The sequence below is a fragment of the Taudactylus pleione genome, unplaced genomic scaffold (assembly GCF_031769625.1).
Source record: "Taudactylus pleione unplaced genomic scaffold, aTauple2 ptg000026l, whole genome shotgun sequence".
NCBI classification, from domain to species: domain Eukaryota; kingdom Metazoa; phylum Chordata; class Amphibia; order Anura; family Myobatrachidae; genus Taudactylus; species Taudactylus pleione.
The window spans coordinates 11360432-11387514 of record NW_028284428.1 but is presented as its reverse complement, the minus strand read 5'-3'; the positions used below and the strand labels follow the sequence as shown (position 1 = coordinate 11387514).

Genomic DNA, 27083 nt, shown 5'->3' with positions numbered 1-27083 from the left:
GATCCTATATAGAGTCCACCCATCCTTTTCTCCTCTTATTCTCCTTTGTCTTTCTTAAAGTTTTTTCTTTTCCTTTTATCTCTTTATTTTTTTTTGTTTCTCTTCTATTTTTAAACGGATTGCCACACCGTTGCAGCAGATATTTTTCTTGCTTCTATATTCTTTATTTTCTTATACTGAGAAAATCTACTATTATATTATATTATTGTTCTGAAATAGTACAGTTCCTATTATAAAAGTATGTTATGTGATGTATCTTATTTTTGGATTTTGGAATGTACTGTTCTTATTTGATTTGCTCAATAAAAAGAGTTTATAAAAAAAAAAAAAAAAAAGAGTATTGTATTATAAGACAATATTCCATATCCCTTCACAACGACCAGCAATTCAGTGGAACACTGGGTGTATGCACATGCAGTATAAATGCAGCTCTGCACAGATACAAACAACACTTATTCAGTAACACACAAGGATGCTGCTACCCTATTTCATTACAAGTTTTGTTTTTGTATAATCTATTTTTGTTGAAAGAAAATCAGCACAACATACAAATGGCCAACAAAGGCCCCCGTGAAACATATAGTGATCTATTCTCTGGAACCACCAAGAAATAGAAGGGCAGGTTGAGGAACTCCAAAAACATGACACAGTCGCCCTTGCAGCATTCACCAATGTCGAAGTAAGGTTGATATGGATTCCATTAGGCGTATTAGGTAAGAGGAGACCGATGATCGATCCAGTTATCCTCCGAACTGTCTTCCAAAAGTCAGCCAGTACCGGACAATGCCACCAAATATAGAGAGGAGAAGCCAGGCCACATCTCCAGCATAGAGCAGGTACATTTGGGATCATCTGATGAATGCGTACAGGACACCCGTACTATCTAGCTAGAATCTTATACTGAGTCTCTAAGACTTGCGGTGAAGAAGAACTAGCAAAATGTAAAAGTGAACATTCGGGACCATTGTTCCTCTGTCAATTCCCTCCCTAGTTCACCATGCCAAGCAGAACATAGGAAGGTAAAGAGACAGTAGTACTCTCAAGACACAACAGGTACAAAAAAGAGATAAGGTGTCTCGGCGGGGTTTCTGTCAAACAAAGATTCAAACTCAGTTGGGGTCCATCGGGGACTACCAGCAGTAAGAGAGTCAATGTAGTGTCTAATCTTGAGATAGGTCCAGAAGGAATGGGGTGGGAGATGATAAGTCTGCTGGAAATCCATGAAGGACCGCAAACCACTTGGCTTAACTAAGTGAAAAAGGCGTGAGACACCCACTGAGGCCCAACTAGAGAGGTTAGAGGTCGAACATCCTGGGGGAAAATCAGGGTAACTCAACAAAGGTGTAGGTAACAAGGCACCCGGACTAAATGAAGGACAGTTCCTAAATTTTTGCCAGCACCAAAGTGTATGCCCCAGTGTGGGGTGTGTCAAACGAGGATACTTGGCAATCCAGGGGATGACATTGGATGGTCAGCTGCGTGACTCACTATAAGCTGCCATTGTTTAGCGGCAGGTAGCCTGGACATCTCAACAACCCTAGCCAGGAGGACCGAATAACAATACGTGAGAAAACTGGAGACTCCCTCTTCGCTGACGTTGTGCCAGAACAGCCTGCAACAATCGAGGCCGACCCGACCCCCACACAAAACCATCCACTAGACCTTGTAATTCCCTAAAGAAGGAGGTTGGGATTGCAATGGGTAGAGCTTGCAATAGGTAAAGAACCTTGGGTAAGATATTCATCTTGATGGTATTAATCCTACCTAACCAGGATAGTTTTAATAAAGACCACTTCTGAAATCTAACAAACTTTTTAAGAAGGGGAAGATTGAGTTGAAATGACTTTGTATCAGTGGGAGATAAAAGAAGCCCTAAACACTTGAGTTGAGACGAAGTCCACAGAAATATGAAGGAACCTTTGAGGTTCATTACAAGTTTATATGGTGCAAAAGCAGCAAACATCCCTAACCATCAGTCCTGATTACAGCCTGTGTAGCTTGGAAGCAGATGGACATTCATTTGTAGACTATTTACCAGTTGCCAGAACACAGTTTACTTAAAATATGCACTGAAACCATTTCAAAGCATCATCAAAATAGAGTTTACATGTTACATTGTCAGTTTGACTGATTGGACAAGACGACTTTATCTTAAATTTAGCAACAAAGTCGATATTACAAAGATGTCAACATTATGAATGTCAGCATAGTCAATATTGACATTATGAACATGTCTACATGTTTGATGTCAACTTAACAACCATGTCAACAAAATATACCACACCTTTTAGGGAGCACTTAATAAATACCATTTTGGTACTTACCAAAATCCCTTTCTCCAATTCCATAGGGGACACTGGAGGCTTCAAGACAGTGGGGTATAGACATTTCTGAGTGGAGCTGGTACTTTAAATTTTTTTGACGTGTGACTAGCTCCTTCCCCTCTATACCCCCCTACAAGCCCAGTCTAAGGAAACTGTTCCCAAGGGGAGCAGAGAAAATAGACGAACAGAAGAGGAGGAGGCGAAAGTACACAAAATATCGGGAAAGAGTCCCCTATGGAATCAGAGAAAGGGATTTATCGGTAAGTACCAAAATCCTGTTTTCTCCTTCATTCATAGGGGACACTGAAGGCTTCAAGGCAGTGGGGACGTCCCAGAGCTCCCATCACGGGCGGGAGTGCGCTGAGAAACTTGCAAAACAGACCGGCCAAACTGCGCTGCAGTGGCAGCAAATGTATCGAATCTGTAGAGACAAACAAAGGTATGCCGGCCCGACCAAGTGGGCATCCGGCAAAGAGATTCCATGGAAACCCCGCGAGCAGCCGCCATCGAGGCACCCATTGAGCGAGTGGATTGTGCTCTAATGGAAGGTGGAGGCTCTCTGGATTAGGCCATATACGCCTGTCTGATGGTCAGGCAAATCCAGCAAGCCAGCGACTGTTTTGAAGCTGGCCAAGCAGAATTAGAAGCATCATACAAAACAAACAGAGTGTCCATTTTATGTATGGCTGCAGTCCTCTCCACATATATCCAAAGAGCCCTAACAACATCTAAGAATTTTGACAAAGGTGAATCTTGTGGAAGGACCGGTACCACAATAGGTTGGTTGATGTGGAAAACCGAAACCACCTTAGGAAGAAAATCTATTCTAGTACGGAGTTCCACTCTGCCCTCTTGAAATACCAAGAATGGAGGACGACTGGATAGAGCTCCCAGTTCTGACACCCTCCTGGCTGATGCCAGTGCAAGAAGAAGTGTAACCTTCCACGAAAGGTATTTTAACTCCACAGACTCCAAAGGTTCGAACAGGGAGGACTGTAAGAAGGAAAGTCTTCCAAATATGGTGGTAATGCTTTAAAGTAACTTCCTTTCGGGCTCTGAGCATAGTAGGGATTACCCTGGATGGAATCCCTTTATGTTTTAAGATGGCCCTTTCAACAGCCACACCGTCAAACGTAGCCATTTTAAGTCTGGATAGACTAAAGGACCTGAAGTAATAGATCTTCTCTCAGTGGTAGGGGCCACAAATCGTCAATTAGCAGAAGTTGAATGTTGGAATACCAAGCTCTGCGACGCCAATCCGGAGCTATCAATAGAACCATGGCTTTCTCCCTCTTGATGCATTGTAGGATTCGAGGGAGAAAAGGGAACAGAGGGAAGAGATTGACAAATTGGAACTGCCACGGTGCTGACAGTGCGTCCACTGCCACCACCTGCAGGTCTCTTGTCCGAGAGCAGTAGAGAGGTAGTTGATGATTTTGTCTGGATGCCATGAGGTCGACCTGCGGAAGACCCCATCGTTGGTTGGACCAGCTGGTGAAAAACTTGAGGATGTAGTGCCCATTCCCCTGGATGCACGTCCTGTCGGCTGAGGTAGTCTGCCTCTCAATTTTCTACTCCCGGAATGAAGATTGCTGAAATTGCCTTTGCAAACTTTTCCGCCCAGATTAGAATCCGGCTTACATCTTTTATAGCCGCCTTCTGGTGTCGCCTTATCTGTTTATGTATGCCATTGTCGTGACATTGTCAGACTGGAACCTCTGACTGCTCGGCCCCGCAACAGGTGATCTGCTGTCTGGATAGTGTAGAAGACTGCCGTTAGTTCCAATATGTTTATCAGCAGACCTGCTTCCTGTGCTGTCCAGCGGCCCTGAAAGTGATGTTCTTGAATCATAGCCCCCCAGCCTCTCAGACTTACGTCTGTGGTGACAAGAGTCCATTCCCACACTCTGAATCTCTTTCCCTCCATTAGGTGAACCGAGTTCAACCACCAGAGAAGGGATATCCGAGTTCTGGGACTTAACCTTACCCGATGGTGAAGGAAAAGATGGGATTCTGTCCATTGTAAGAGGAGATCTAGCTGAAAAGTCCTGGAGTGAAAACGACCATAAGGATTGGCCTCAAAGGCTGCCACCATCTTCCCCAGGAGTCGGATGCACACATGCACCGAAACCTAACGACGTTGAAGGACCGTCCTCTCCATCTCCTGAATGGAAGTTACCTTTTCCTGAGGGAAGAACACACACTGAGACAATGTGTCCATGATCATTCCCAGAAAATACAACCTCTGCGTCGGTTGCAGATGAGACTTGTGGGAAATTCAGGATCCATCCATGATGAATGAGAAGGTTGTGTGTCATTGTGATGTTCTGCAGTAATTGGTCCCTGGAATGTGCCTTCAGCAGTAGATCGTCCAGGTAAGGACATGACCTTTGTGAATACCCTGGGGGTTGATAAGCCGAAGGGTAAGGCCTGAAACTGGAAATGTGAATTCTGAACTGCGAAACTCAGAAACGCTTGGTGAGGAGGCAAGATAGGGATGTGAAGGTAGGCGTCCTTGATATCTAGAGATACCATGAATTCGCCTTCCTCCAATCCCGCATACACCGACTGAAAGGACTCCATCTTGAACTTGAAAATCTACTTTTCCAAAGTCCCATAGATGCAATCCCACTCTGGGGTCCCCCTGGTGAGAGGGAAGCCCGTCATGCACTGGGCTTGGTAGTGGACTTCCTGCAGAGTAGAGTTTTTAGTTGCTATGGCTCTGCCCCGACCTCTGGAACCACAGGAAGATGATGGTTCTCCTCTGAAGCAACCACGTGAATGACCCGGGGTGCAAAAGGACCGAAACGAGGGTCCCAAGTAAGATCTTTTAGGGGGAGGAGCCGCAGAAAGGAGATCTAGTTCTGATCCAAATAATACACTTCCCGTGAATGGAAGTGCTTCCACAGCTCTCTTTGACTCTGCGTCCGCTTGCCAATGTTTAAGCCACAGTGCCCTTCGTGCTGAAATCGCCTGAAGTTCTGGAGGTGATATTGCAAACGTCTTTGGACGCTTCTCCGAGGTAAGCTGCAACTTCACCTAAATGTTCTGCCAACGGAATAAGGTCTTCCATTGGCAGCTGGTCTCTCATTCCGTCAGCCAATTGTTTGCCCAAAGCTCAATAGCTTTGTTAGTCCAGCAGCTTACAGTCGCAGGACGCAGACTCACCCCTGCAGCTGTGTAAATGGACTTGAGAGTGTTTTCCAATCTCCTGTCAGATGCGTCTTTCAAAGACGTGGCCCCAGGAACTGGAAGCGTAGTCTTTGTAGGCAGCCGTGAAACTGATGGATCTACTGTAGGGGGAATCTCACAAGATTTTCTGTCATCTGCCGGAAAAGGATAAAAATATAATAACCGCCGGGACATCTGAAATTTTTTATCTGGATGTTCCCAAGCTGACTTTAGAAGAGAATCTAGCTCTTCCGTGACCGGAAAAGCAATAGCCTGTCTTTTTTTTTTCAGAAAGAAAGACTGTCGAGCAGGACCTGTGTCCTCCTCTTGTGTTTGCAATACCTGTCGGATTACAGAAATTAAAACCTCTTTCCCCTCGGATACCGCCTCAGACTTCTCTTGAAGTTCCTTAGGCAAATTTGGAGCATGTTCATCTTCTTCTAAATCTGGCATATACTCTTCCTCTTGGAGGTCTGAGGTTAACAGTCTCTTTTTTGAGACCTGAGGAGAGGATCCCATAGTGGTACGGGAAAGAGTAATGGCAATTGAAATCCCCTCCATGGAAATAGCTAAGGACCTCGCCCATGCTGGTTCCTCTAGAGCCGCTGACTTGGAAGCCTCTCTTTCTTTGCGAGATGCTTCCAGCTCAGCAGAGAGGACATAATGGATGTAACCTGCGTCCAAGATGTTGGTTCTGACATCCCTGTAGATTGTTGCTCAGTATTGCAATTGTCACACAATTGGGAGTTAGATGACTGCCCATGAGAAAATGTAACTGCACACTTTTTGCAGGTAAAAAACTTTTCAGATGCTTTTGATTTGCCAGTCATGCTACATACAGACCCCACACAAACAACATAAAAGTGTAGTGAAATAGGTCAGGAGAAGAAGAAACTGGGATACACTAATAAATAAGTAGTTACTAGCCTGCTGCTCTCGTGACCAGCCTAAACCCCACTGTACTTACAGACCAGGATCAGGCTTCAGTTTTGTGCAGCAGCTTATGATGTGCAGTAGACGCTTTTTTGTCATCTGTAATGGCCGCCAGCCTGCTTCAGGAAGCGCAGGGGCTGCTGGGAGGAAGAAGCAGGACTCTGGAGCTAAGTTCTGCTCCCCCCCCCCCGCTAGGTGGGCTGTATGGAACTCGCATTCCCAGCCTGGCTGACAGATCCGATTGTACTGCTTGGCTGCCCCGCTAATCAGGGCAGTCTGCATACACACTGGTGCTGCTGTTGCTGATATGGGGATAATCACAACTCCCCTTTTAGGACGCCCGGAGAGCAGTCCATTAAAATTGTACCGCATATGTAATGGTTAACCTGACTACCCCGCTAGTCGGGGAGCCAGGTAATACTTACCGTGCTACCAGTGGTGGTTAGTGTCTGTTGGGGGTCCGCTATGCGCGCTGCAAGCAGTGGCATGCAGCACCCCCTATATGGAGACGGAAGTCTCTGAAGTCTGGAACCCCAGGCGAAGTGCATGCACTTGCGAGCGGGTCCCCCCTGCAGCTCCCACGGTGCAGACAGGCAGAGCAGCTACTGCCTGTCTGTCCTCAATGCATTATCTAGAGAAAACCTAAACCCTGAGGAGGAGTGTAAAACACGTCCAGCTCCCCTCGGGCACAAACTTAGCTTGGGCTTGTAGGGGGGTATGGAGTGGGAGGACCTAGTCACACTTCAAAAAAGTTTCAAGTGCCAGCTCCACTCAGCACAGTCTATACCCCACTGTCTTGAAGCCTCCAGTGTTCCCTATTGATGAAGGAGAAATTCAGCTATTAAGGGACCCATCAAAACACTGGAATGTAACCAAGTACTTTTACTTGAACTGAAAACTTTTTGGTAGAGCTATAATTTAATGGTAGCCTGTAATAGATAGGTCTAAAAAGTGCATTTGGACTAACCTTGTAATGTGTTGAATATAGCGAACAGGTACATGATGGCTACTTTCCCTGGCCCAAAGGAAAAGAAGCCCAGGCCCCAGGTTATCCCCAGTAGGAAAGTAATGCCAGCTACGCTGCGCATGTCTTGGAAAGTGGTTTTCCTCTGGTAGCCCAGCTGCTTCTGCTTCTTGATGCGACAGAGTTGTATGAGAACCACCACGAACATGCTGACATTCAGCAGGAATATTATACCAAAGTACCCAACCACTGTGACCCATGATATGATGTCCTCCATCCAGCAGCTGAAGCGAGAGAAGAGGGTGAATATGAGCAGTTGTATATTCAAAAACTACATGAGCAGATACTAGGTATATGCAAATAGTTACATGTGATATATGAGTAGCAGATTTGCTATACAGGTGGTATTATAGGCTACCATATATTGTACATTTTAATGATTTGTCACTTGTATGTACGTTGTGATGGTATCAGGATAATAAGGTCTTGCATATGGGCACAGCAACCAGATGGCATTGCCAATTGACGAACATAGATGTGCAAACATGTAATGGCTTTTCCACAGGAGAAACATAATGAGTAGTAAACTATGTGATGTGCCAACGTGGGGAGGAACAAAATAATTAAGGCTATTTTACACTATCCATGCTGTGAATTGAAGTCATGTGTTTCTTATTAGATTGTAACATTCAAATTTAGTTCTATTAAATGTTAGATATTTACTAGCAAGAATCATTTTCCATCTCTCCAACAAACTCTGGGCCTGATTCAGAGCCACTCGTAAGCGGCAGCTCGTTCGCTCTGAGCGATGTTTGCCCAACTGCGCATGCGTACGGATCGTTATACGCATGCGCAAGCCAGTCAGTGCGGCCGAAATTCGCAAAATAGCGAATGCCTGCTAATTTGAGTGACAGAAAGAGGCGTATGTGGGTGGTAACAGGGGAAGGTGCTTGAAAACGGGGAGTGGAGATCAGAACGCAGGCGTGCTTAAAGGTCAAAACGGGCGTTTTAGGGGTGTGCATAATTAATACAGCAGCGTCATTGACCACGTCACTTGGTTTTTTTTAACTCAGAACTGCTCGCAAAATAGCGGTTGAAAAAACCAACCACAAGAATAGCGAGCAGTTCATATCCTGTTCGATGTACTCGATTAATCTAATAAATAGCGGACATGACGTATGGTGCGAGCGGCCAGGGGGGCGTTTTTAACAAATAAACGAGCGTATGTTTTGCTTGCTCGTCCAGACTTAGAGGTGTGAACAGACTGCAATGTGCGAACGGATCATTTGAATAGCCACCCCTTGTTTTTGAACGAACGAACGCAAATAGCGAACGGCTCTGAATGAGGGCCTCTGTCCCTCTATCCTGTGCCCTCTGGAATGCCAGATCGGTCTGTAATAAACTGGTTCCTTTTCATCTCTGACATCGCTTCTCCTGCAGCTCTCTCCTCTCGGGGCCTCACTCTCTCTCACACCCCCCAGCCCGGGGGTCGCCATGGTATTGGTGTTATTCTATCCTCCGGTTACTCCTACCAACCCATACCCTCAGAACTACCCCTTACATTCTCTACATTTGAGGTTCATGCAATACGCCTCTTTCAACCAGTACACCTTCAAGTAGATGTCATTTACCGACCCCTGGCCCTCCCTCCAAATTTCTTGGAAACTTTGCTTTCTCTCCTCAGACCTCCCTCCATTATCGTAGGTGACTTTAATATTCCTATTGATATCCCCACAGAATTATCTGCCTCTAAACTTTACCCTCACATCTTCATTTGGTCTCTCCCAATGCACTTCCTCGCTCTCCCATGTGAGTGGGCACTCACTTGATCTGGTCTTCACGCAACGCTGTGATATTTCATATTGCTCCAATTCCCCATTCCCTCTCTCTGACCATCACCTTCTCTCTTTTAACTTATCCCTCTCTTCTTCCCCTCCTCTACCTCATTGAGGCTATTGCACAGTTTATTTTTCTTCCCTGCTTGACTCACTTCTCTCCCCTATCCTCTCTATCTCTTGCCCTGAATAAGCCGCTTCCCTATACAATGCCTCCCATACTTCTGCTCTTGACTCTGTTGCTCCTGTGATCACTACTCACCCTCGCAGATCCACACCTCAACAGTGGCATTCCAAATGCACCAGATACCTGCAAATGTTCATGAACCGCCGAGAGACAGTGGAAAATCACGCTCTAAGGCAGACTTCCTCCATTTCAAATGTATGCTCTCATTACACAGTGCTGCCCTTTCCCTCTCTAAACAGTCATATTTCAAGAATCTCATCTCCTCCCAGTCCTCAAACCCCCAGTGTCTTTTCACCACTTTCAACTCGCTCCTCTGCCCTCCTCTCCTCGATCTCTGCCCTTGAGTTTGCCACCTACTTTACATCTAAAATTGACTCCATACGTCAGGACATAAAATCCCACCAGACCCTCAGCACTCTACTCCCGGACCACCCCACCCCATCCATCTAACTAACTCTGACATCTTTCCCCCCTGTATCTGGAGAGAAAATCATGGCCCTCATCTGGTACACCCCCTCTACCTCCCCCCCTCGACCCTATCCCTTCCATGCTTCTCCGCTACTTCTTTCCTTCTGTCTGTTCCCATCTTACCCTTATCTCCCCCATTCTTAAAAACCTACCCTAGATCCTAACACTCTCTCCAACTACCGACCTCTCTCTCTCCTCCCTTTTGTCACCAAACTCCTTGAATGTATTGTTTACAACTGTCTTACAGCCTTTCTTTCCTCCAACTCCCTCCTTGACCCATTTCAGTCTGGCTTCCATTTTCTCCACGTCACTGAAACTGCCCTTATGAAAGTCAGCAATGACCTCCTTGCTGCCACCTTCTCCTCCTGTGAATCACCCGCTCCTCCTGCAAATCCTTTACTACCTTAGTCTACGTGACACTGCCCTCTGCTGGCTGTCCTCCTACATCTTTGTCCGTTCCTTCACTGTATCCTCTCATGACTCATCTTCCCCCCCACCTCCACTTCCAGGAGGTGTTCCCCAATGTATTGTTCTTGGAACCCCCTATTCTCCCTCTCCAATTTGTCCTCAATGCTGCTGCTCGGCTCATCTTCTTCTCCAAACGTTCTACAACTGTCTCCCCTTCCTCTTCAGAACTCAATTCAAGGTTCTTACACTCGCTTACAAAGCCCTCACCCATTGCTCTATTTACATATCTGAACTAATCTCCCTTCACACTCCCAACCAATCTCTTCGCTCAACAAATGCACACCGCCTCTCCTGCCAACTGACTACTTCCTCCCACTTCCACCTACAAGATTTTGGTCGTGCTAATCCCTACCTCTGAAACTCTCTTCCTCTCCCCATCAGACTCTCAAGACCCATTACTTTATGAAAGCCTTCCAGCTATCATCCTAACTTGCTGCTACATGCTTCTTCCTCTGTCTACCCCATCTGTGTCATGCCTGTTTATCTGCCCCTCCCCATTAGAATGTAAGCTCTCACAAGCAGGGCCCTCTACCCTCTTGTGCTTCTCCCTACATATACTTTCATCTACTCCTTACCCACTGGGGCACCTAACACTTATGCCCTGTTGCTTATTTGAGTGTTATGATCGCTAATGCAGCCATGTGTATATAAACCTTGTCCTTCTTTGTATTGTATTGTACTGTAAGTCACTGGTTTCTTGTTCATTCATTTGTACTATGTAAGGAGCTATGGAACACTTGTGGCGCCATATAAATAAAGGATAATAATAATAACAGGAGGAAAACATGATTGTCTCTACTTACAAATAGTCTGCTGATCCATTTGGATAAGTCCCGCTTACTTTGAGTTTATACAAGTCTTTATTGACTGCAAGTATTATTGCCACGACCACAGCAGGAGCTCCTGGGCGTGAAACAAAGAATAGTTGTTGTAAGATATAAACCTAATATGCAACATATTAAATAAACAGGGATATTGTAAAACATTGCGGTATTACATCTTTTAAAGGGATGGATTATGGCTGAATTGCAATATTTATTGCAAGGTTTAACAGCAGAAAACGTGAAAGATAAGTACCATAATGACATTATTTCACCCAGTGGGATAGAGATAATGAAATGATGGTGACCGAAAATATTTATCCACCAAGTGATTTAATGCGCATTCGGTAACCAGTTTTCCCCTTCGAAAAGCTGGTTATTTTACACCATGCTTAACCGTGTACCTTTTATTATTATATTTTATTTATAAGGAGTTACAGGGATCTATAACAACAGTTATAGACAAATATGCAAATTTACAGATACACATAATTATGATCTGCAGATTTCATAGTTACATAGAAACCACAGAAAGAGAGATTGCCCTGCATGCTAGAGCTTAAATTCTAGAGTTAATGTGGGTGACACAAAGCAGTGGCAAACGCAGGATTTCTAGAGGGGGGTTTCCAAATGCTTGATTTTAGAGTGATTGTGGCCAGTCCATGAAGAGGGCATAATTACTACTTATCCAGCTTTAATATGCGTCATACAAAGTGTATTGTGTGTCATAATTCCAGCATATACAGGACCAGAGATCACAGTAAGCCATTAAATGCGGCAGTAGGGCCATCCTGCCTGAGCTGAATGTTTTTATTTTAGATGGGAGCACCATTCCAGGGCATGGGAGCAAGTCCGGGAGTCTGGGGGAGCAGCAGAAGAACCTAGCACTGCCCTGGACATATATGTAAATATTGGGCTCTATAGCAGTGCATCCCTAACAGTGCATGTTTTCCAAATCCCCTGATTGGTGCACAGGTTATTTATTACTGGCTGATACATGTTAAAAGATCCACAGATGGTGCTATTTATTTCATTTATGATACTGAGAAGAACATGCAGCACTAGTAAAATTCCATTATATTACTATTTCTATTGTGGTCATGGTGTGGGCTGGGGAGGGGGTTTCCAGGCAGACGGAAACCCCCCCTGCGTTTGCCTATGCAAAGAGAGATCGGAGGAGAGTCCATGGCTAAAGCTTGTGTCAGATTACTGAATGTCAGAATCACGTGATCAGCTCACATTTAGTATTGTTGTGATACCCTGGCAAATCATGGTACCACGAAGAACACTCAGATAATATTGAGGATAGGTTCTTGGTTTTTATACAGAGAGGTAAGGGCTTCGATTACAAAAATATACAATCTGTAATGAACTGTGTTCGCTCTTTATTCATGTATAACGTGAGACAAACAAGTAAATAAGATAAGATCTTGCAATGTCAATAGATAGTAGTTTTACAATTTGTTTATAAGTGATGCACACGGTGAACAAGATTACACTTTCTTTATTACACTGGAACTCAATGTCGACCAAAACCGCAACACTTGACAGGAACACTAAGTTTTTAACGGTTAGTGCATTTAACACATCACATTAGCAGATTAAATTACTGTCATCAACTAAGATAATAAAGAACACCAAAACAGTAACATAGGTATGCAAATTACTCCCAATTAATTTGTAGTTCCCACCCCTTAAAGGAACTCTAACTTCCCTTATAACTTATTACCAGTTCCCACTAGTTAGAAAATTATGTCCAAGTTTAAAAGTTCAGCGCTGTGTTTACTGTCGGTGCACAATTCATTGCCCGGGCGATTTAAGGTAAACTAGACCAGTGTGTACACTATCCATTTTGTCAACTTTGTTGCTGAGATTTATCCTGCGCACCAGTCTATGGCTTTGCTCTGTTTTAATTACAGTTTCCTTTTACTGAATTATCCTACTGATGAGGTTAACTGGCTGACTTGTTACAACTTATGCTGCAACTGTAGCAGATTTCGTAGATTGCAATACTGTATGTAACAGCACTATAGCAATGAGAGACCCACGTTATATCTGTCTATTCAAACACGATCGTGCCTCATTGGATTTAGCTGAATTCCTCCCTAATTACAGGCACTCCTGCTAAACAGTGCCAGATTAAAATCCACATGGGCCTGGAGCTGAAAATTATGAAGGACCTATTGTGTGTCGCTGCAGGGAGTGTGACAAGCACTGCGGCAGTGTGACGTGATGTGGGGGCGTGACCAGTCTTATGTGGGTGTGGCCTGTGCCACAGGTGTGGCTATCTCTATGAAGGGTATTGCTACTGTAGCTCCTACCTTCAACCACTCCATAATGGAGCTATAACAAAACAAAAAAAAAGGGTTTTTTTGTTGGGGGGGAGGGGGGTTGTGAAAGGGTGAGAACTGTATTGTCTGCCTTTCCTTGACTGCTAGAATAGTTTAAAGTATTAAAAAACAATAATTGTTCACTGATTATCGGCATATTTGTATAAGTGTTCCCTAATCCCTAGCCACTGCAGTAAATTAATAAATTAGCTGTTGCCTTTACTTGGCAATACTAGACCAGGGTGGTATGGGTCAACTTATTGCTTTGCAGATGTGCATGTGTGAGCTTATTTGGGATTTCGTTTTACATGTTAATAAAAAAAAATCTAATAAAGTTTGAAACAAAAAAATATTTAAAACGATAAAAAAAAATCTCAAAAGTCTTTTCCTAAAAACAATTTTTGGGGTCTATTTACTAAGCAGTGTTAGGAGACCAGCCAATCAGCTCCTAACTTCCATGTCACAGGCTGTGTTTGAAAAATGACAGTTGGGAGCTGATTGGCTAGTACCTTTTTATCCCTTCACTTTGTCTCCTAACAAAGCTTAGTAAATAGACCCCTTAGGGGTCTATTTACTATGCAGTGTTAGGAGACAGAGTGAAAAGTGATAAGAAAGTGATAAGGTGCCAGCCAATCAGCTCCCAACTGTCATTTTTCAAACACAGCCTGTTATATGACAGGAGCTGATTGGCTGGTACCTTATCACTTTCTTTTTACTTTTCACTCTGTCTCCTGACACTGCTTAGTAAATAGACCCCTCAATCTGTTAATTACCATCCGGAGATACAGTACTGCTAACAGAACATGTAATGCGGCAGTACAAGTACCTCTACAATGATAGTTAAATAGGATTCTCCATGCAGAGGCTTTGGGAAGCCTCCACCAGAGCATCAAGTCAGAGCGCAAGTAAAGAAATATCTAATATTATATATACAATTAATAAGGAAGCAACAGGTATTACCTGAGCAAACACCCCAGGCGGCACTCAAGGCTTTTGGAGAATGCTATCTCCAGAGGCAAAGGGGTATATTTACTAAAGTGAGAGTTTTTAGAAGTGAGTTTTAGAAGAGATGTTGCCCATAGCAACCAATCAGATTCTACTTAGCATTTAACTAGCACCTTCTGGAAGATTAGTGAAGAATAGCATTTAGCAACTTGAGAAAAAAAAAAAAAAGCAGCCCCAGCAAATTTGGGCTACATGAAAATGGGTGCTTGCATATTTTAAAGTTGCTAATGTGAATATTTAAAAAAAAGTGAAAAATCCACCTGCTGCAAGCACCTGCAAACAAAAAAAACACCTGGGGCATACTTTGGGGACCCTCCCCCTCTGAATCTATTTCGCTAGTTTTAAAGTTTGTCCCTCAATTATTATTTTTTCGTCTGCAAAACGAAAGTACTTTTTTGGGGTGTCCTGTTTAAATGTTTTTTGACACAGTTAACCTTATGGGGACTGTCCAAGGGATGTTTTGTACACAGCATATCAGTCATGCTGAAAGAGGACTGCGAGTGATCTGATGTTATTAAATTACCATATGCTGGAATAAAACCAAGAAGGGAAAATTTGAATATACTACTCACCCCTCGTGGGTTGCAGGTTTACAATCAGGTATTTGGTCTCGATTCCATGGTTGCCATGTACTCAGATGTTTGCCGCTGTTAGATAGCAGGAGGGTTTTGGTAGAAAAAAAGGGCTACCTGCACCTACAGTATGGCTGAGTCTCACCAAGGGATGGAGCTTAACATGACCAGGAGGCTCCCACACTAGTGGCACATTTCAGGTGACCAGGGACAGAACTTATCAAGAACAGGGGGCAGGGGCTAAAACATAAGCACACTGGTGACATAGCGTCGTTTTCTGGGGGCGGAGCTTACTGTGACCAGGGGGTGGAGCTTAGAGTGAGAAGGGGCTCCCACTCTGCGAACACAGCTTTGTAAGGTCGTGGGCAGAGCTTAGGGCCACCAGGAGGCAGAGTTTACTGAGACAAGGGGGCTTCCACACTAGTGAGTCACACAGGTTCGGATATACGGGGGCGGAGCTTAGCATGAGTAGGGGCAGAGCTTAACGCGAGTAGAGGGCGGGGCTTCGGGTAGCCTCGGTGATCAAGGGATGGACTAGACAATGCCGTGGCCGGTCCCGAGGATAATGTGCTGGGCTGTTGGTGGTGACAGGAATTTTTTTTCCTGTCAACACTCTGTGCACTGCAGGGGATCCTGTGGGCCTATTTTCATGGGAGGCCTGGAGCTGTAGCTCCACCCACCCCATTGTTAATCCGGCCCTGCTGCTAAGGTAATAAATTGGGTTTAAGAGACTGATGAGGCAGTTCAATTAACCCTGATGGTGCTGTACGATCCTGTAGCTGAAGGTGGAAGTTTTCCTAGACTGCTGAATCAAAGGGCTGACTGCTTTCAATCCACACTTGTGTATAATTTATGTAGCCCTGCTTCTATCTGTGAACACTTGTCTGCTGTGTTGTTATTCTCTGAAGGTGAGTGACACAATATTGTCTAACTTACAGATGACTAAACTTTCTGATCTCAACTTTTATTACTGGAGGGAACTGCTAGCCAAGATGATGGAAGGGGTGAGTGTGATAGACGGTGCACCACTTGTTAGAGCTGCTAAGGTTCAGGGCCGTCTCTTCCATTGGGCTGTAAGGGCCCCCTGAAGCCACTGAGTAAATGTTTTATTTTTTTTTTAAAAGCACTGTCGTCGTCGTCCTGTGACGAACGACCTCCCCCCCTGTGACGAGCGACCCCCCATGGTACGCAGCCAAGCAGGGCGCCGCCGCCTCGGCTGCAACCATGCGGGAAGTCTGTGTCTCTGTTACACAGCTGCACCGCGCTTGTAGTGTAGTGCTGACCGGACAGAGTTCAGTCAGCACTACACAGTGACAAACACACTGCTGCCAGCAGCAGTATGTTTGTTTTAATTGGCAGCCAATGAGAGTCTGTCAGACTCTCAGACTGCTGCGCCCACTGCCGAAGCCGGACTCCATCTTCCGGCTCCCACAGTGGGTAATGGGAGAGACGTCATGACGTCTCTCCCATAATTCAGAGCGGGCCGGCCCGGGAGGACGGACAGAGGAGCGGATGGCGGGAGCAGGAGTGGGGATTCAGGTAAGTGTTTTTTTTTAATTACGTGTGTGTCTTCTGTGGGTGGCATTACTAGGGGCACTACAAGGGGGTGGGGACTACTACTGGGGGCACTACAAGGGGGGGGACTACTACTAGGGGCACTACAAGGGGGGGACAACTACTAGGGGCACTACAAGGGGGGGGACAACTACTGGGGGCACTGCATAGGGGGGGCTACTACTAGGCGCACTACAAGGGGGGGTACTACTACTAGGGGCACTACAAGGGGAGGGGCCTACTACTAGGGACACTGCATAGGGGGGGACTGCCACTGGGGGTACTGCATCAGGGGACCACTATCAGGGGCTCTATATAAAGGGCAATACTGGGGGTACTGCATGGGGGGAGACTACAACTGGGGACACTATTTAAAGGGCACTGCATAAGGGGTACCACCATTGGGAGCACTGCATGGGGGGGACTACTACTGGGCACTATATAAGGGGCACTGCATAGGGGGGACTACTACTGGGGGCACTATATAAGGGGCTTACTACTGGGCGCACAAGGGGCACTACACAGGGAGGACCACTACTGGGGTCACTGTATAAGGGACACTGCATTTTTTTCCCGTGAATGGGTGGGTAGGGGCCCCAGTGCATTGCTTTGCCAAGGGCCCACACTGCTGTTAAGACAGCCCTGCTCAGGTTATCTCTCTGCTCGTAAATGTCTGTGACTGCTTTTGTGGAAGGTGCTTGGTAATCTCTTCTTACCATAGTTACACATACGGCTCTCTTGCTCTGCCCGTCACTGCAGCAGTGCGAGTTCCCTTCCAGTCATAGCTGTCTCATCAACCTGCCTGTCTCTCTGCTCTAGCTCCACCCGGGTCCGCCTCCAGTCACTGTCATCTAACTGTGGCTCCACCCAGGAACATCTTTGGCTTCTGTTACTCACTAAAGGAGGCGGGTCAGAAAGCTCCACTCCTCCCTTCTAATGGCTGTCAGCACTCAGTGCACCAAGCTGCCGGCACTCTCCAGCAGCTCCGTTAGCGGCCCTCTGCAGCTCGGCTTCCCCTTCTCAGCTCACCACCAACAGACGATCAGTCAATGCTCCTCTATATCAACTTTGCCCCAGTGCCGGATGTCTCCCGCTGGGGCCGCGGGACTCTGTGCATCCGGCACATGGACTGCCAGAACTTTCCACCCACGCGCAGGTACCTGCAGCCACTGCCCCAGTGTCCAGTGCCACCAATTAAATATGTTACATATATATGTGTAGAGGCACCAAGCACTCCATTATACCCTTACATTAAAGAGGGAGGGGACACATACATTTGATGGGGTATCACATTGTGATGCCCTCTTCAAGCTGTGCGCCAGCTGCTTCCAATAAATATTGTGATTCCGTTGGCGGTACACATCCTCTTTAAAGGGTCATGTTTGCTTTTAAGGGGCTCTAGCATTCATATAATATAGTTTCTTTCTTACATTTCATGTAGGAGGCATTTCAATTAAACTAGATGGCCGTGATGTGCTGTGACTGGCACATCGTAGCAGGCTACATGACAAATTTTTCCTCGAACCCTAAAGAGGTGTGATGTTGAGATTACCGTGATGGGCAAATACAGTGCATCCGGAAAGTATTCACTCCGCTTCACTTTTTTCCACATTTTGTTATGTTACAGCCTAATTCCAAAATGGAATAAATTCATTTTTGCCCTAAAATTCTACACACAATACCCAATAATGACAACGTGTAAAAAGTTTTTTGAGATTTTTGCAAATTTAAAAAAACTAAGAAATCACATGTACATAAGTATTCACAGCCTTTTCTCAATACTTTGTTGATGCACCTTTGGCAGCAATTACAGCCTCAAGTCTTTTTGATATGATGCCACAAGCTTGGCACACCTATCTTTGGGCAGTTTCGCCCATTCCTCTTTAAAGCACCTCTCAAGCTCCATCAGGTTGGATGGGAAGCGTTGGTGCACAGCCATATTCAGATCTCTCCAGAGATGTTCAATCGGATTCAAGTCTGGGCTCTAGCTGGGCCACTCAAGGACAGTCACAGAGTTGTCCTGAAGCCACTCCTTTGATATCTTGGCTGTGTGCTTAGGGTCGTTGTCCTGCAGAAAGATCAACCATCGCCCCAGTCTGAGGTCAAGAGCGCTCTTGAGCACGTTTTCATCCAGGATGTCTCTGTACATTGCTGCATTCATCTTCCCTCTATCCTGACTAGTTTCCCAGTTCCTGCCGCTGAAAAACATCCCACCAGCATGATGCTGCCACCACCATGCTTCACTGTAGGGATGGTATTGGCTTGGTGATGAACAGTGCCTGGTTTCCTCCAAACATAACGCCTGGCATTCACGCCAAAGAGTTCAATCTTTGTCTTATCAGACCAGAGAGTCCTTCAGATGCATTTTGGCTACTTCCAGGTGGGCTGCCATGTGCTTTTTACTAAGGAGTGGCTTCCGTCTGGCCACTCTAATAAACAGGCCTGATTGGAGGATTGCTGCAGAGATGGTTGTCTTTCTGGAAGGTTCTGTCTCCACAGAGGAATGCTGTAGCTCTGACAGAGTGACTACCGGGTTCTTGGTCACCTCCATGACTAGGCCCCTTCTCCCCCAATCGCTCAGTGTAGACGGCCAGCCAACTCTAGGAAGAGTCCTGGTGGTTCCGAACTTCTTCCATTTTTACGGATGATGGAGGCCACTGTGCTCATTGGGACCTTCAAAGCAGCAGATATTTTTCTGTACCCTTCCCCAGATTTGTGCCTCGAGACATTCCTGTCTCGAAGGTCTAGAGACAATTTCTTGGACTTCATGTTTGGTTTGTGCTCTAACATGCACTGTCAAGTGTGGGATCTTCTATAGACAGGTGTATGCCTTTCAAAATCATGTCCAATCAACTGAATTTACTCCAATGAAGCTGTAGGAACATCTCCAGGATGATCAGTGGAAACAGGATGCACCTGAGCTCAATGTGGAGGTTTATGGTACAGGTTGTGAATACTTATGTATATGTGATTTCTTAGTTTTTTTTTTTTTTAATTAAATTTGCAAAAATCTCAAAAAAACTTTTTACATGTTGTTATTATGGGGTATTGTGTGTAGAATTTTGAGGACAAAAATTAATTTATTCAATTTTGGAATAAGGCTGTAACATAACAAAATGTGGAAAAAGTAATGCGCTGTGAATACTTTCCAGATGCTCTGTATGTACGTAGTTGAAGATCACAATGAATGACCATAATGAATGACCCCTTAGTGAGAGAAACAAAAGTAATAAGACAGCTTCTGCTCCAATGAAAATAAACATTTTATGGCACATTTTATCCCTAAAATATAACTATGAGCTATTAATTTCTAAAATTCATGTTGAAATTTACATTTCTAGTATACCATAATCTTAGTATTACGTCTTAGTAAGGTTTACACTAAGAAGGTAACAACCAACAACACAGACATACATTACTCCTATCACTGTAGGAAATACTAGATCAAAGAATACATACCCCAACCAATAATGCAGAACTTTAAAATGTATTTCCGTACATAAGTATTGAATACTTTTACAAGAGAGAGATACATGTGAAAAGCTTCAAGACCCATCCAAGTAATTGAAACCAAGACAAAGTAATGTAGGAATGCAGCAACAGATATGCAGAGACCGGGGATGTCACTGTACAGCGCAATCCAGGGATTCAGAAGGAACGTGAGGTTTAGGCAAACCAGTGCGGCACAAAGCTGAATAAGGATTTTAGATGGGTAGTCTCTCCGTATTTTCCTTGAAAAGTGAAAAAAAATTCTATATTTATAAACATGCAATAAATGATATGTTATTTCAATAAAAGTACTGCATTCTAATCTTTTAATACCTGCTAGTAAAGGAATGTTGACACACCAGTATACTGTAGTTTTAAGTGATAATGACAAGCCCAGTTTACTGAATATTGAAGCAATTGATATTCACAGGAGACAATCATAATATAAATATTACTCATAAATATATAATCATTTTAAATTCTTTGCTAGACAGATTTGTAGACATACTCAAAGGCTATGTAGGTTACAAGAGTCACGGAGAGGAATATCGACGAAAGCCCACATCCAATATAAGTGATAAACGTCAGAATCAAAGTGTCTTCTGAATTAATTGGAGTATTAGGTGTTACATCCTAAAAAACGATAAAAAGGCAACAAATAAAATAAGTAATACATTCAATCAATCACTGTTATGTCATGTATATTCTACGGCATATCGAGTAGTAAGCGATCCTGACGCATAACCTCCATTGCTCCCCTCTAACTCAGTAAGAAATTATCAGCAACAAAAACCCATAATTAAGCTGTTGTTGCCTATGTAGAAAAGGTCACATGTGCAGTTGCATAGGTAGAAAAAGGCACACATGCGCAGCTGAAAACAGTTACAATGGAGACACTATTGAGGAAAGGTTATAACATAGTGCTCGAAGTGGGAATTTTTAAGTGAAGTGAAGTGGGTGTATGGACATTTTAATTTACCGCCCCCCAATATTTAGAGATTTTGAGTTTCACCCTCTGCTTTCATCTCAACATCTGCACCTCCCACTGCCTACTTCCCTCTTCCACCCCCTGTACCTCACACGGCCTGCTTCCCTCTTCCACCCCCTGCACCTCACACTGCCAACTTCCCTCTCCCACTCCTTGCACCTCACACTGCCTGCTTCCCTCTCCCATCCCCTGCACCTCACACTGCCTACTTCCCTCTCTCACCCCCCTGCACCTCACATTGTCTGCTTCCCTCTCCTATCCCCTGCACCTAACACTGCCTACTTCCCTCTCTCACCTCCCTGCACCTCACATTGTCTGCTTCCCTCTCCCACCTCCTGCACCTCCCACTGCCTGCTTCCCTCTCACCCCCCTGCACCTTACACTGCCTGCTTCCCTCTCCCAACCCCTGCACCTCACACTGCCTGCTTCCCTCTCCCAACCCCTGCACCTCACAGTGCCTGCTTCCCTCTCCCAACCCCTGCACCTCACACTGCCTGCTTCCCTCTCCCACGCCCTGCACCTGTCACTGCCTGCTTCCCTCTCCCACGCCCTGCACCTCACACTGCCTGCTTCCCTCTCCCAACCCCTGCACCTGACACTGCCTGCTTCCCTCTCCCACGCCCTGCACCTCACACTGCCTGCTTCCCTCTCCCACGCCCTGCACCTCACACTGCCTGCTTCCCTCTCCAATGCCCTGCACCTCACACTGCCTGCTTCCCTCTCCCACGCCCTGCACCTCACACTGCCTGCTTCCCTCTCCCATCCCCTGCACCTCACACTGCCAACTTCCCTCTCCCACTCCTTGCACCTCACACTGCCTACTTCCCTCTCTCACCCCCCTGCACCTCACACTGCCTACTTCCCTCTCTCACCCCCCTGCACCTCACACTGTCTACTTCCCTCTCTCACCCCCCTGCACCTCACACTGTCTGCTTCCCTCTCCCACCTCCTGCTCCTCCCACTGCCTGCTTCCCTCTCTCACCCCCCTGCACCTCACACTGCCTGCTTCCCTCTCCCATGCCCTGCACCTGTCACTGCCTGCTTCCCTCTCCCACGCCCTGCACCTCACACTGCCTGCTTCCCTCTCCTAACCCCTGCACCTGACACTGCCTGCTTCCCTCTCCCACGCCCTGCACCTCACACTGCCTGCTTCCCTCTCCCACGCCCTGCACCTCACACTGCCTGCTTCCCTCTCCCACGCCCTGCACCTCACACTGCCTGCTTCCCTCTCCCATCCCCTGCACCTCACACTGCCAACTTCCCTCTCCCACTCCTTGCACCTCACACTGCCTACTTCCCTCTCTCACCCCCCTGCACCTCACACTGCCTACTTCCCTCTCTCACCCCCCTGCACCTCACACTGCCTACTTCCCTCTCTCACCCCCCTGCACCTCACACTGTCTGCTTCCCTCTCCCACCTCCTGCTCCTCCCACTGCCTGCTTCCCTCTCTCACCCCCCTGCACCTCACACTGCCTGCTTCCCTCTCCCATCCCCTGCACCTCACACTGCCAACTTCCCTTTCCCACTCCTTGCACCTCACACTGCCTACTTCCCTCTCTCACCCCCCTGCACCTCACACTGCCTACTTCCCTTTCTCACCCCCCTGCACCTCACACTGCCTACTTCCCTCTCTCACCCCCCTGCACCTCACACTGCCTGCTTCCCTCTCCCACGCCCTGCACCTCACACTGCCTGCTTCCCTCTCCCACGCCCTGCACCTCACACTGCCTGCTTCCCTCTCACACACCCTGCACCTCACACTGCCTGCTTCCCTCTCCCGCGCCCTGCACCTCACACTGCCTGCTTCCCTCTCACAAAACCTGCATCTCACACTGCCTGCTTTTCTTCCTCCCCATCCCCTGGCTGACAGGGCGCTCTCCGTGGGCAGCTCGGCATCTTCTAAGCTCATCAACACGCAGGGACATGTCTCTGACTAAAGCTGGGACGGAGCATCGGGTCCCATTGCCAAATTTAAACTGTAGCTGCTTCTGCCCTGGTGCTGGGACTTGATGCTCGGTTAAGCCAGCACCGATCAGGGATGTGTCCCCAGCGGGACACATCTCCACATAATGCTGCTGCTACTCTTTTGGCGCTGGGACCTCTTACTTGCTGTCACCATTGCGATTATAGTATCAATCCAATTGATAAAACATATCTCCAGGGTCAATTAAAATAAATAATTAAAAGGCAAAATATAATTGTGATGTATCGGACATGTAGATAGAGAAGATCTATCCTGGAAGATCAATGATGTCCATACCTACTGTACTTATATGTTTATTGTCTCAAGGGAATGTACCCAACTCTTCTCATTGAGGTTTCCAGATACATTTTCTTAAATATGCTGAGATATTATCTTACATTTATATACATATGTTAGTAATGAACAAAATTAGGCTATAAGAGGGGAAATAAAGACATTGGCCCTCATTCAGAGCCACTCGCTAGCGGCAGTACGCTCGTTCCGAGCGATGTTCGCACATCTGCGCATGCGTACGGATCGTTATACGCATGCGCGAACCAGTCAGTGTGGCCGAAATTCATGTGCTCGCAATATAGCGAATGCCTGCTATTTTGAGTGACAGAATGAGGCGTATGTGGGTGGTAACAGGGGAAGGTACTTGAAAATGGGGAGTGGAGATCCGAACGCAGGCGTGCTTAAAGGTCAAAACGGGCGTTTTATGGGTGTGCATAATTAATACAGCAGCGTCATTGACCACGTCACTGGGTTATTTTATAGCCAGAACTGCTCGCAAGATTGTGGTAGCAAAAACCAACCACAAGAATAGCGAGCAGTTCATACGCTGGTCGATGTACTCGATTAATCTAATAAATAGCGGACATGACTTATGGTGCGAGCGGCCAGGGGGCGTTTTTAACAAATAAACGAGCGTATGTTTTGCTCGCTCGTTCAGACTTAGAGGTGTGAACAGACTGCAATTTGCGAACGGATCATTTGAATAGCCACCCCTTGTTTTTGAACGAACGACCGCAAATAGCGAACAGCTCTGAATCAGGCCCATAATGCCATTGCCTATGTTCCTGAGTAAATACATAAACATATTTTTCTCACCATCAATATGCCAAAGCTGGTCAAATGATTGCATTTACAGACTGTTTCATTTTTATCTTGTGTCATACTGGCTACCGTACAGCCATCTGATGCCCAGCCACCGCTTCCGTCTGTTGAAAGAAGATACAGTTATCTAGGTGTCTGCAAAGATTTAATTGCTAAACTTGTCACTTAGAAATACAATTGGACATGTAATTCCTAAAGTTCTGTGGACCTGTCAGTATTTGTACAGTAAACTTGAGGCTTGGAGAAAGTTTCCTCCTTGTCCTTCCTACTTATTTCTGGAAGTGTAGGTGACTTCTGGGGTAGTTGCTGCACTTCTAAGCAGCATGGATTTTGCTCACTTCCCCATCTCAACGTCCTATCTAGGGATAGTGGCACCAATAATGACAGGGTGTCATTCTAATCATTTCCCTGCATTACTACATGCAGGGAATGTGCACAGTTACTGACTTTACACATATTGGCCCTTCATATATCTTCCCCTAAATTTCCTCACAGTACAACACAATGATGGGACAGACATATGAAAAGTACTACGGAGGAGAATTCTGAAAATGGTGTAGGTGCTACAATCCATAGGTGTCAATTCCATTTTATCTTTAATTTTTTTAGTACCATAAAAAAAGCAAACAACTGGTTGTTGTGGTACTCTTTACCTGATTGGTTGTTGTGGTACTCTTAACCTGATTGGTTGTTTTGTTTGTACTCTTTACCTGTACAACAGTTTTCATAAATGTCTTCCACTAGCTCTTACAGTGAGTATGTCCTAATTAGAGGTTAATTTCTAGATCTAATAAATGCCTGATTCCTCTACCCTATTGGCAGAGCCTATAGATGTTGGTGTCAGCAGTGTGTGATGGATGTTTGGCCACACAAAGTACTGTACAATGATTTACCATCAGAACAGTGCAGGTTAAACCGTATAACAACAAGGATGTACAAGTATATGCAAATGTATATTGCATATGTTCAACTTGGCACATGCAGGGTTAATGCTATTTGCTCAATGTATTCAGTGGTGTTGATATTGTCTTAAATTCTAAGCATCTCTGTTAGGGAGGAGATGTTAGGCACACTCCTCTCACTATGGAGGATTTTACAGAAAACAGTGGAATCCACGCATGCACAGGAGGGAATTCAGTCAGGGTTCGGAGGTCACACTGATGTCAGCGCATCCACTTGCTGTGGGCGGCAAAGATGGTCCCCCTGCATCAGAGCACCAGTAGGCTGCTGGCCTGATGGGGCTGTCTCAAGGCCCCATTACATCAAATTGTGGTGTGGGAGGTTGGGGCAATACGACCAGCTCTGATATAAGGCATTGTCAGTGATATGATGTGGGGAAAGGTGTGGGAGGCACCCAATGTGAGGGGGTGGCCAATAATGTTGTGCCTAGGGCTGACCTGACCCCTTAAATCCGCCCATGTGCACCTCCGTCCTTGGAGTCCCAGAGCACAACAAAGGAGACAGCTCACAGAGCGCTCTCCTACACCACCATCATCATCTTCCATGCACGAGTATTCAGTATTCTCCGTTCTTCCTGTGCATTAGACTAGGTGTACTTCACATTCAATATGATGTACAGTGCATCTGGAAAGTATTCACAGCGCTTCACTTTTTCCACATTTTGTTATGTTACAGCCTTATTCCAAAATGGAATAAATTCATTTTTGTCCTCAAAGTTCTACACACAATACCCCATAATGACAACGTGTAAACAGTTTTTTTGAGATTTTTGCAAATTTAATTTAAATAAACTAAGAAATCACATGTACATAAGTATTCACAGCCTTTGCTATGAAGCCCAAAATTGAGCTCAGGTGCATCCTGTTTCCACTGATCTTCCTTGAGATGTTCCTACAGCTTAATTGGAGTCCACCTGTGGTAAATTCAGTTGATTGGACATGATTTTGAAAGGCATACACCTGTCTATATAAGGTCACACACTTGACAGTACATGTCAGAGCACAAACCAAGCATGAAGTCCAAGGAATTGTCTGTAGACCTCCGAGACAGGATTGTCTCGAGGCACAAATCTGGGGAAGGGTACAGAAAAATATCTGCTGCTTTGAAGGTCCCGATGAGCACAGTGGCCTCCATCATCCGTAAATGGAAGAAGTTCGGAACCACCAGGACTCTTCCTAGAGTTGGCCGGCCATCTAAACTGAGCGATCGGGGGAGAAGGGCCCTAGTCAGGGAGCTGACCAAGAACCCGATGGTCACTCTGTCAGAGCTACAGCATTCCTCTGTGGAGAGAGGAAAACCTTCCAGAAGGACAACCATCACTGCAGCAATCCACCAATCAGGACTGTATGGTAGAGTGGCCAGACGGAAGCCACTCCTTAGTAAAAAGAACATGGCAGCCCGCCTGGAGTTTGCCAAAATGCACCTGAAGAACTCTCAGACCATGAGAAACAAAATTCTCTGGTCTGATGAGACAAAGATTGAACTTTTTGGTGTGAATGCCAGGCGTTATGTTTGGAGGAAACCAGGCACCGCTCATCACCAGGCCAATACCATCCCTACAGTGAAGCATGGTGGTGGCAGCATCATGCTGTGGGGATGTTTTTCAGTGGCAGGAACTGGGAGACTAGTCAGGATAGAGGGAAAGATGAATGCAGCAATGTACAGAGATATCCTGGATGAAAACCTGCTCCAGAGCGCTCTTGACCTCAGACTGGGGCGACTGTTCATCTTTCAGCAGGACAACGACCCTAAGCACACAGCCAAGATATCAAAGGAGTAGCTTCAGGACAATTCTGTGAATGTCCTTGAGTGGCCCAGCCAGAGCCCAGACTTGAATTCGATTGGACATCTCTGGAGAGATCTGAATATGGCTGTGCACCGACGCTTCCCTTCCAACCTGACGGAGCTTGAGAGGCGCTGCAAAGAGGAATGTG

General features: G+C 45.9%; 1 protein-coding gene across 6 annotated transcripts in view; it reads right to left on the bottom strand.

The window, feature by feature from the left end:
• ADGRG2 (adhesion G protein-coupled receptor G2) overlaps nt 1-27083 on the bottom strand; it is a 278970-nt gene that overhangs the window by 8712 nt on the left and 243175 nt on the right. For all 6 annotated transcript variants that reach the window (XM_088451625.1, XM_088451627.1, XM_088451628.1 and 3 more), the window contains 5 exons: nt 24184-24293; nt 20630-20754; nt 20092-20363; nt 11154-11253; nt 7396-7676 (listed from right to left, as the gene is read on the bottom strand). In XM_088451625.1, coding sequence (XP_088307751.1) covers nt 7396-7676; nt 11154-11253; nt 20092-20363; nt 20630-20754; nt 24184-24293 — 888 coding nt within the window. The remainder of the gene's footprint in view (nt 1-7395; nt 7677-11153; nt 11254-20091; nt 20364-20629; nt 20755-24183; nt 24294-27083) is intronic.